This window comes from Bombus huntii, chromosome 17, assembly GCF_024542735.1.
Source record: "Bombus huntii isolate Logan2020A chromosome 17, iyBomHunt1.1, whole genome shotgun sequence".
Taxonomy (NCBI): domain Eukaryota; kingdom Metazoa; phylum Arthropoda; class Insecta; order Hymenoptera; family Apidae; genus Bombus; species Bombus huntii.
In genome coordinates, this window is record NC_066254.1 from 2,782,193 (window position 1) to 2,794,236 (window position 12,044).

The 12,044-nt window shown below is 39.8% G+C and overlaps 1 protein-coding gene across 6 annotated transcripts in view; it reads left to right on the top strand.

The window, feature by feature from the left end:
• Positions 1 to 10,617, top strand: part of LOC126874947 (phosphofurin acidic cluster sorting protein 2) — a 206,007-nt gene extending 195,390 nt beyond the window's left edge. For all 6 annotated transcript variants that reach the window (XM_050637476.1, XM_050637478.1, XM_050637482.1 and 3 more), the window contains 6 exons: positions 1,578 to 1,846; positions 2,579 to 2,784; positions 3,875 to 4,213; positions 4,864 to 5,261; positions 7,079 to 7,195; positions 8,853 to 10,617. In XM_050637476.1, coding sequence (XP_050493433.1) covers positions 1,578 to 1,846; positions 2,579 to 2,784; positions 3,875 to 4,213; positions 4,864 to 5,261; positions 7,079 to 7,195; positions 8,853 to 8,986 — 1,463 coding nt within the window. In that variant the 3' untranslated portion in view covers positions 8,987 to 10,617. The remainder of the gene's footprint in view (positions 1 to 1,577; positions 1,847 to 2,578; positions 2,785 to 3,874; positions 4,214 to 4,863; positions 5,262 to 7,078; positions 7,196 to 8,852) is intronic.
• Positions 10,618 to 12,044: the final 1,427 nt, after the last annotated feature.

The window sequence follows — 12,044 nt, forward strand, 5'->3', positions numbered from 1 at the left end:
TTGTATGAGAGACAAGGGAAGATAATATGGTGCTCTTACGTTCGCCTTCTCCCATGCGCTGCACCCAACGAAGTTAACATTGCAATATCTTTCAAACTGTCCATTTTCGGATACAAGTACCTAGATACTTTTTTGTAGAGAATTAGAAGCTGCATCGAACAATTGTGAAAAAAATATATAGTTCCATTTAAAGGGACAAAGGTCACCTTGAGATCTCGCAAACGCCTGCACCTAGGCAAATCTGCTGGTTATCGTGAGACGTCCCACTCGTCTGTACGTCGTCAAAACGTCTGTACTTGCCAGTAGGTGGTATTGACACAATCCGCAGTCACTTAGTTGCCAACCCAATATATCGTCGGTTTAACAGAAGAGCGACGCATCTGCAGGATCATCGATTTTTGGATATTCGGGAACTGTCACTCCTGAGGGAATCTCGCCTGCTATTTTGCAGGAATATTTAGTAGATGTTGTTAAAATATTAAAATAGTTATTATGTATAATTATAATAACACGATTATAGTAACACAGTTATCGATTGCTTTAATCGTTTTTTTGCCTTTTGAGGGTATCATAATCATTTCAATTGAAAAGTGTAGTCCGGCTAAATGGACGTTTGTCAAACTACCGATAGGAAATGAATATTTACGTTCAGAGATCCCCAGGCTAATCTGTCGGATGATGAAATTCAATTAGGCGATGAATATGAACTTCGTGCGTAGTAATTAATCAGTTAACTGCGTTCCACGAATATACGCGTGAAAAAGAGAACTTCAAATTATCAACTTCGCAGACGTCCCCTGCTTTTACAGTTTGAACATATTGCAGTTGCCACTTTGTCGCTGCAAATTGTACAGTGGTAACGAGAAGAAATTGCTTTGTCGCTGAATGGTTGAGCAATTGATAATTTCGAGTTTGCATCAGGTTCTCTGGAAATTCAGGATTTCCAGGAAAAGTTACCTAAACGTCTCTTGATCTTCATTTAGCGGTGTCGCACTTCTGGCAAACTGACAACACGCGTACAATGTGTCGGACCGAGCCATCGTGTCGATTAATTAAACGCGTAGTGTACGTTAGTACAACGATTCGTTTGAACGCGTTAATAGAGCCGCCTGTGTGTGTGTGTGTGTGTGTGTGTGTACTTCTCCGCGGGTTAATCGATCACACATTAATCAATTGCCACGTACGTTATTGATCGTAAAGTTGGGGCCATAATCGACGAGTGAAAAGAGCAACTTGATTCGCCTAAATCTAATTTAATTTCCTAATAAATCGCAGAATAGAGGAAAATGTGGTGCTGTTTCCCTAAAAAAAAAAATTCACCTCTTTATTCGCAAATTCTCTTCTATTATCAAATTAGTAATTTCGAACGAATGTTAAGCCGAACCTTCGAAATATCCCTCAGATATTCTCTACGCGTAACCCACATCTTCTGCCTCTTCTCTGACAAGATGAAGAAATAAACGAAATGGGAATTTACAAATTATGTCTCGAATTTACGGTCGGTAACGCGCGGCCAATTTCCTGTGATACGATTAGGCAAATGCACCGCGACGAAGAGTAATGAAATTTCGTTGCAGAACGTGGCGTGGATAGGCAAAGTGACGATAGTTCCCGAAGAGCGGACAGCGACTCGCACCCGGAAAATTGGACGGATCACGAGGCGAACGATCCGCCGAATTACGTGACGGGCTCGCCGCCCAAATCGGAACAGCATAACAAGGCCGAGAACACGGACAAACGGAGCAGGCTTTTTACTCGCGACAGAGGCGTGCCGGCCACCAATAAGTCCAAAAAGCATAGCCTCAGTGTGGACCTGAAGCCTCCTGCCGACTTGAATAGCTCGGAGGTAGATAGAATATTCGATCGTACACAGCATATCGTATCGTATATAGTATACAGTGTATCGCTGCTAGAATTACAATACACACTAAGTACACTATGCACTACATATACTATGTACCGTGTACACTATACAGTGTGCACATTATGCACCGTGTGCACCATGTACACTATGCACATTATGCGCTACATACACCATGCACACTATGCACTGTATACTGTGTACACTATACGCTATATACACTACGCAGTGTATACACTACACGCTATATACACTATGCAGTGTATACACTATACGGCATGTACACTGTATACTATGTACACTGTGCACTACACAGACCATGTGCACCATACACTATGTACAGTAGTGTATCACTGCTAGTATATACATTTATCTTGATATCGCACATAGTGTACGGTGTATTAAATACGAAAGTGACGTCACCGTATCGTCGCTCGTCTCGCAGCTATTTGACGAAAAAGATTCTCCCACAACATAGAAATACAAATCGATACGATATAAAACAGATGAGAATCTCGATTCTCCACGGTTCCCTTATTTACGTACGTATCTTCGTAATCAGCGACGCGTATAAATTCTCGATATATTCAATTTATTGTCCATGATAGAATTTAATTGCGCTCGAACATGAGAGCAGTCGCGATCGTGATCTTGAAACGTTTCGCTCGTACGTTAAGCTAGACACGCGTATTTAAAGCGGGTCACGTATTGTTTCAGCCGAGGAAAGCGTTGGTCGAGCAATTAAGCCGGGTTTTGCCGGATGACAGTTTGCCGGACGCTGTGTCGTTGGTGTCGCTGGCTGATCCTGGCGCGGCTGTGCTGGCCACGAGACTTCAAGAGAGGAACCACAGGGTCCTGACGACCGCCTCTCCGGCGGATATTCGTGCCACGTTCACGTGCTTGGTCACGCGAATACAGAAATTGTAACTAATAATTTACTTAACGACATAACGATCTTCCCTTTAGTTAACTAGTTAGCTGTTTTTCGCGAGTATACACATCGCGAAGAAATTACGATATCTCTTGTCATGACGAGTATACTCGTCACGAAGAAATGGCAATATTCCGCGTTACCACGAGAAAGCAAAACAGTCATTTCGTTGTAACTTGATTCTGTATTATAACATGTACTCCGTGTTTGACGAGTATACTCGTCACGAAAAAATGGCAAAATTCCGCGTTACCACGAGAAAGCAAAACAGTCATTTCGTTGTAACTTGATTCTATATTATAACATGTACTTTGTGTTTGACGAGTATACTCGTCACGAAGAAATGGCAATATTCCGCGTTACCACGAGAAAGCAAAACAGTCATTTCGTTGTAACTTGATTCTGTATTATAACATGTACTCTGTGTTTGACGAGTATACTCGTCACGAAGAAATGGCAATATTCCGCGTTACCACGAGAAAGCAAAACAGTCATTTCGTTGTAACTTGATTCTGTATTATAACATGTACTCTGTGTTTGACGAGTATACTCGTCACGAAGAAATGGCAATATTCCGCGTTACCATGAAAAAGCAAAACAGTCATTTTGTTGTAACTTGATTCTATATTAATAACAGCCACTCTGCGTTTGACGAGCATACTCGTCACGAAGAAATGGCAATATTCCGCGTTACCACGAGAAAGCAAAACAGTCATTTCGTTGTAACTTGATTCTGTATTATAACAGCCACTCTGCGTTCGACGAATATACTCGTCGTCGCTTACTTTTTGCGGCACATTTTATGTGCACACTTTTCGAAGTTTTCAAAGAGTCCGCAACAACTCGTCGTACAACAACAACGTACTCGTCGCAACGCAAAATATTGCCATTTCTTCGTGACGAGTATACTCGTCAAAAACAGCTAACTGATTAATTAACGGTTTATCCTCACTAGTATTTCGCTGCGAATCTACTGGAAGATATAATTCTAATACAATATAAATATAAATATCATAGAATATTGAAAATATTAATAACAATGATAATATTTATTAATAACGAAACCATCTTGTCATTTCTAGTTGTAACAGCTCCGCTAAGCCGCCGGCACCGATCAAAGTAGTCATTGCCGGTGGTGACGGTTTCGTGAATGCAGTGCTCCGCCACTACGTGGATCAGCTAAGTTTCCGACCGCAGAGTTATCTCAAGTTCTTCGTCGTGCCTCTGGGCTCCAATACGTTGTCCAAATACCTCGGCTCCATAGACGCCAAGTACTCGATGTTGTTCGGTGACGAGTGGAAAGAATTGTTGGAAAGGGAGGGCGGTGGCGCGAGCGAGGGTGCGGCCAGAGTTTCCGAGTATTTGGCTTCGGCTGGTACAACCTTGCTACTGCCGATTGCGGAAGCCATGGTTACCTACAGGTACAATATCCAGGCGGTTCAATTGATTTTTACGTCTATACATTATGGATTTTCTTTACACGATACTAGGCTACCCGAGTGGTTTTGCCCGCACAGTATTTTCAATTTATGAGATGCTTTTAGGGGTTGAATCTCGAAAAAAGCTCAAACACGTGTTTGTTTATTTCTAATGAAGAGTTTCTATGCCGAACTTCGAGTCTCTAACTTTTGCAGATATAGAGTTTGTCCTTTGAGAAAACAATTTAGTCCTTTTTCACCCCCCTCCCCATTCGGCTTGAATTTGCAGAAAAAAGTGCGGATAAGTATAGCATCGCTGGGAAATTTGTTAATCCCCGTTTCTTGCAAGAAATCTTCTTCGAAGAATCAAAAGATCCCCTTTCAAAAAATAAATTTCTGACTCTACTGTATCTTCATAAAAGCGTCTAAATTCCATCCAAACTCGAAAGTTGCTTTTATCTTTCATAATAGAAAGTTGTCAAAACCAACTGCTACTGACACGAATCGTCATAAAATCTTGTTATAAAAATTATTATAAAAACAAATTACAGAAGATATTAAAGTATAAAAATACAAATTGGGACTTTAGCTGTTCATACGCTGAAGCAGAGATCATAACAAGAACCAAACATCGTTGCGCTTTAATTTCGCAGAGAAACAGACGACAGCAGCCAAATCTTCATCCCATTCATAAACGACGTCCGCGTGGGTTGTCCGGACAGCAGTTCCTCCGCGTCGGTTGACCTCGAAGAGAGCAACGTGACCATGTCTGGCTCTCCACCTTCTCTGCCACCCCCTGCATTACCTGTTCCACTTCCTGGTAGGTTAACGCCACCAAGCAGCCCGAACGTCGGTCAACCAACGAGGGAAGGCTGGGAACCGGTCGAGTTACAACTCGATTATTGGAGCAAGCAAACACAGGGTGAAAAGGGCAAGAACACATTAAGACAGGCGTTTAGGGCGTTACACGTTCAGAGACTTCCGCCTCTGGGTGAAACTCCTGGCCACTATTTGTCCATGAACTACACCACAAAGGAGAAGAAACAGAAAAGTACGTGTCAAGTTGCGTCGTTTGTAACTTTCCGACTAACCAACTTTTATTCAGATGACGAATTTTGGCAACTTTGCAATTGCCAAAAGTATGCGAGTACCACTGGCAAGATTAACCAGTTGGCTGTTTCTGACGAGTATACTCGTCACGAGGAAACGGCGATATTTCGCATTATGACGAATATACTCGTCACGCGTAACAAGTACAATTTGTTGTTTAAATTCCAATTTAGTAATTGCAGTGGATTGCAGTAATGAAATTAAACCGTAGGACATCCATTTAGTTAATTAACTTAATTCTATGTCATAATAGTCACGCGTACTCTGCGTTTGACGAGTATACTCGTCACGCGTAACAAGTACAATATGTTGTTTAAATTCCAATTTAGTAATTGCAGTGGATTGCAGTAATGAAATTAAACCGTAGGACATCCATTTAGTTAATTAACTTAATTCTATGTCATAATAGTCACGCGTACTCTGCGTTTGACGAGTATACTCGTCACGCGTAACAAGTACAATATGTTGTTTAAATTCCAATTTAGTAATTGCAGTGGATTGCAGTAATGAAATTAAACCGTAGGACATCCATTTAGTTAATTAACTTAATTCTATGTCATAATAGTCACGCGTACTCTGCGTTTGACGAGTATACTCGTCACGCGTAACAAGTACAATTTGTTGTTTAAATTTCAATTTAGTAATTGCAGTGGATTGCAGTAATGAAGTTAAAACGTAAAACAGTCATTTCGTTAATTAACTTAATTCTAATTTATAAGAGCCTCGCATGTTCAGCGCTTGACGAGTATACTCGTCATCACTCATTTTTTGCCACACATTTCAGATGCACACTTTTCAAAGAGGACGCAACATACTAACTAACTGGTTAATGATAACTTTTAGTAAAATGTAATATGTTTGTGTGTGTATATGTATATTTACTGTCATTGGTATATTACATACGTATAATTTTAATTTAATTTTCATATGTGCAATTTTTAGTCTCAATTATTTATATGTACATTATTTTGGACAATTGTAAACTCAAAAACATTTTCTGTGTTGTTTCTTCGATATTTCTAAGGAACCACTGATTGAATGCCTGAATATGTTAAGTTGTTTTTGAAATTGTTTTTGAAAATGGCTAAATTGAACCCTGTATTACGTAAGAAGATTATTTTTTTCAATAACTGAAACTGCAAACGAAAAGACAATTTCTCAAACAAGACGATGCTGAATAGAGTTATGACGATGGCCAGCATCGAGTCTTAATCCGAACACGACCCAGAGCCCCAAAAGAAGCACAAAATCCACGTAGGAAGATATTCAAAAGAAAACTATAAATAAGTTAGCGATTAGTGCACCTGAGGGATTAATAATAGTAATCAAAAACAGAGGAGAATCCACGAAATATGGAACGAAAACGTAACAAAATTAACACTGAATTTGTATGTTTAGCCAGAAGCAGGGGCACAATTTTAAGAGAAAATTTAACGTTTCCCTAATCTTCAATTCTGTTTTACATTGTAATACGAAATTGTACAAACGATTCGGTCAATTTTTCTTTTAATATTACGAACAATCTAAAAATACAGTTGAGCTTGTAATTATTCACGTATACTATACGTACGTGGATCATCTGTGTGAGTATATATTCGAAACTGGTAGCATAAAATGAGATTAAATTAAATTAAAACGTGAAAATCCCACGAGAGCAATTAGGAGTTAAATATAATTCACATCTAACTACGTTGTATTCTTCTGAAATGGTATTAGTTTTCAGAAAAAATTTTATACGTTTGTCCGTTTCATTTGCAGTAATGAGACTGGGTAAGAAGAAAGAGAAAGAGAAGGAAAACGAGCCAAAGAGTCAAACGGTGGAAGGCGTGACACGACTTATATGCTCTGCGAAGACTCACAACATTCCATTAAGAGGTAACAACATGTGCCAGTTTTCTCCTAATATTACGTGTATACAAAACGTACGAAAATCACAGTATTTTTTAGGATAAGAGAAATCAAAATTTTCATTGGAAATTTTCTTCTTACGCTATATGATAATGCTATTAGACTCATATTTTAATTAAAATTATAGCGACAATTAGAACAGAATTATAGAGAATGAAAATTTACGTTTAACCGTCGGTTGTCGCACTGGGGTTCGCCCAAAGCCAAGTTGTTCAACTTTCCAATTTCCAATTGGAACTTTCACGAAGCTGCTGTTATAAAAACAACAGAGATATTCAGTGGAAAAAATTGGGAACGTAGTTTCAACATCCTGGAATACGTTTTGATAAGAAAAACGGTTAACAAACCAAGTGAGATTATTTAAAAAAAACAGAGAATCCTTGTAACTGTAAGTTTCGATAGAGAAACATTTTTAAGTGAAAAATGCTGTAACTCTTCTTACGTTTTCTTGTAAAAAATTTAACATGTTGGTTTTAAGACGTGTTACTCTAAGAAATAGTTTTCGAATAAGAAGAATACAATTATGTGAATATACAGGATGCTTGGTAACTGGTGGTACAAGCGGAAAGGGGGTGATTCTACGCGAAAAAAGAAGTCGAAAATATAGAATAAAAATTTTTCGTTCGAGGCTTCGTTTTCGAGAAAATCGACTTTGAATTTTCGCTCGGTACGCGTTCGGTACGTTATAACGGATCTCATTGTAGATCGTTGTCTCGATGGAAAAATTAAAAAAAAAAAAATTTTTATTCTATATTTTCGACTTCTTTTTTCGCGTAGAATCACCCCTTTCCGCTTGTACCACCAGTTACCAACCACCCTGTATATAATGAGAAAATCAATTTACTCGCACGTACAGGTACAACCATCTTTTGTTTTAATTGTATGCGTAGATTTAGGTGTAAAAAAGTATAATATTGATTTCAATCAGTTCTTGCGCGAAAATATGTATGCAAAAGCTGCACAGAGATAAAACACGTTCGGCTGCAGCGAAAAATACACCTTTGCCACAGTTGGGTCAATATGACCCATTACTAAGTCTAGCAGCGTGATCATCAGATATTTTAAAAAACACTGCAAATTAACAGAAGAGTCTTGAAGATATTTCTTTGCAAAGTAAAACTTAAATGACCTTAATGACTTAACGACAACCGAAGGTTAAAATATTCTACAACTTTTCCATTTTTTTTATTTCGTATCTCTTTCATTTTCAAGGCCACTATACAGACATTTATTGTACGTACAAAAAGGCAAATTTCTAAGTGACACGTCTACAACTTTGTCATGTTTCAAGTCTTTGTATTCATACGATCATGTTTATTAATTTCTTTGACTCAAGGAATTCATCAGGTTGTCCGAAAAGTTTCTTTGCTTTTCTAAGAAAACGATAGATGCACATTGTTTCTTTTATATTATTTTTATTTGGCGATAATAGAACGATAGAAATATCTTCAATAAAATAACATGAACCAAACAATTTGCATCTATCGTTTGCTCATAAAACGCAAGGAATTTCTGGCACAGTTTAATAGAAAGGGAATAACGTAGGTAAAATGTGGGAAAATTGTGCAGAGGAACGTTAGCACGTGGAACGTTGAAATTACACGAATAACTTGTTCTTCTTCAGTGAGCATCGACGGTACCGAGTGGTACGGCGTGAAATTCTTCCAACTGTCGGCGCAGTGGCAGACGCACATCAAGACGTTCCCGATAGCGATGTTGGAGTACAGCCCCCAGCAACAAGCAGCGAACCCCACGTAAACGCTTGCCTCGTTCCCGTCAGCGGCCAGACGTTTCGCCAGATTTCGTTTGTGTTCATGGATATTGCCAATTAGAAACAACCGCTTAGCTTATCGCGCAAAACCCGAAAGCCATGAAACCCTCGGAACGTCGGAAAATAGAGAAAAGAAAGGGAAGAAGTAGCGAGACAGAGCGGAAGGTAATGCGCGATAGAGCGCCAGAGTTCGTACAGTGGACAGTCTGCTGCTTGAAACCGCAAGTCGTTGCAGCTTGTACAGGCTTCTACAGTGTTTGGACGTTGCCTGTTCGTTTAATTGGCCCACGGTGTTGCATTACGCTCGGGTCGTTCGTTCGATTACGTTTCGAGAAGCGGAAAGCAAACTTGGAAACTGTGCGATCTGTTAACGTTTTTGCTGCCAACTGTCCCAAGGCATAGAGAAGCGAGAAACGCAGAGAAAGAAAGAGACGCGACTCTTCATCGCGCATGCGCAGTTCGCCAGGAGTAGGCGCGTAACTGAGACGTATCGAAGACCGGTAGACGCATAACGCCAACAAACATATCGTATTGCGATTAATATAAGATAACGACGATGACGATGGATCTCATTGGTTACGCGAATGCCATACAGCGAGGGAACGTGCGGTTACATCGTTAGGAGCACGATGTCCGCAGCGGAAGCGAATTGCACGAATAGGATATTCGATTTTCCTGTTGGAAGCGGCACATGCGATGGATTACGAAGAATCGTTCGGGAACCGGGTTCAGCAAGCCACCCCCACCCCTTCTCCTGCATCCCCACTCCCTAGCCGTCGACGCGTGTACATATAGAAATTTTTTTAAGGACGAGTATAGGAAAAATCGATCGGTTTCGCCTGCGAGTCGAACTGATACGCGTATTTGCTAAGATAGTTCTTCGTCTAAATCGCGAGGTAGCGAAGCAAAGGTTAGCGTTAAATTATGTATTTATTTAATTAACGTGTATTCTATATACATATACATAGGTAAATATATATGTGTGTGTACTTACACATGTGTGTATATACACACACACGTATATATATATATATACGATCGCATATAGCAATGGAGCATACAGCGACGTTATCGAAAGAAGTCTGTGATACAGGCAAAACATTTCTCTTAGCGCACAAACCTGTTGTTTAGGAGAAGACGATGTAGTTTCGCGAATTTTCGGGAAGTTTTCCCCGGGGAGAGAGAGAGAAGATAGACGAAAGGGAAGAGAAAGGAAGAGAAGAATAATAAGATGATGAATACGATTAGGACGATTACGAATTAGCTCATTAGTTATTATATACGTTATACTCCTTTTCTCGTTTAAGATTTCGACATATTTTTTGTATTCCATTTTATAGACTTTTAGCCGCAGGCTGCTGTAGTTTAAATACTCTATTTTCAGATTTGATTATTTGATACTTGATTCTTGCTAGACGACCTTCTCACCCTTCGACTTCGATGTAACGTATAGAGTATACTCATCCGCGTATTATTGTTTAGCCGGTAGGAATAAAAGAAGAAAAAGAAAAAAAGAAAAAGAAAGAGAGGGCGAGAGTGAGCAAGACTTAATAGAAATAAATTCGTTGGAAAGACGTAGACGAGGGTATTAGGGAATAAAGAAAAAGAAAAAAAAAGATATCGAATGAGTACGTTCTTCTCATACCATCGATCGATAATGAAATTATCGTGGTGAAAAGACAGAATCGAAACGCGCTCGCGCGTTTTCTTCCTTCTTTCTAATTACATTTATTGATTATTGAATTTCACTTTAAATCGCCGTTCAAAATCAACCGCCTGTCACGCGTTGCAAGTCAAGTCCGTAAGTTCCTCTTGTCCCTCAGAAGAAGAAGAAGAAGAAGAAAGAAATAGAGTCATATCACGACGAAACGATAAAGACTAACGTTTAATACTGTGGATAATAGAAGAAAAGAAGAAACGAGATAAATAAACACGTATCATAATTTGCACGAGAAGAAAACGAGCACCGTTCGAACGATAGCTGCGTGCAGCAGTCACGTACTTTCCGATTTCTTCGTTTTTGGAATGTAGCTTCGGATAAGCAAGAGAATAGATGAGAAAGAAAAAGGGGGAAAAATTAGAAGTAACGACGCAACAGTTTAGTGTCTCCAGCGACATATACGTCGCGCTGACTGCCTAATGCCAAATCGAAAAAGAAGAAGAGAGAGAGAGAAAGGCTCGAGCAGAAATAAAGAGAAGGAGAAAAAACCGATCGTCCATTCGATCATTCGTTAAATTCAGAGAAAATACATTTGGAACACGAGCATTCTATCACTGTGCGTAAAACAGCGAAGAGGAAATCGATAATAACGTCTTATGGTACATTGGCGAAGTTACGTTCGCCGGTATAAAATTACAGGCAAAATCTTTACCCTGTGCCGGTACATGTACACGTACACACACTCGCACACGAACACACGCATACCATACGATAGTACGTACTCTGTGTCCCGCCCCCCTCCCCTGTTCTCTGCTAGTCTGCAATTAGTTTGTAACGAGTATCGAACTGTGCAAATCGTAGTCCTACATTTCACATCCTTAAGCGGCTGAGAGCAATAACCCGTTTTCTGAGAACTACCCCGCGAGATACGTAGTTGATTTGAATAGCAGCTCGAGGCACTGGCAAGTTATTGCCGAGCGGGGCGTGTGTACGTGGCAACGTTCTGCTTTTCGACGCGCGATGGCCTTCCGCGAGGCTGTGCTGAGAGAAAAAAAGATGATCGGAGCGATAAGAGCGATCGGATACTCAAATTCGAGAGAATTCGTGGATGAGATCGGATCTTCTGATTAATTGCCAATTTCTGTCTTGAAATTTTTTATCATTCTATTTTATGTATATATATGTGTGTGTGCATGTAAATTTTAATTCATTTAAAAAAATTCAGTTGCGAGATCCCGCAAAATAAAAGAAGTTTTATTCGACACGTTGCGCGATCCTTTCTTACGAGAGTGAGACGACTTAAAGGAAACGCGTTGACGCGCGGCTTATCCTTTAAGGTCCCCTCACAACGATAAGCTCGAGATGAACACGACGTTCGTTCCTAT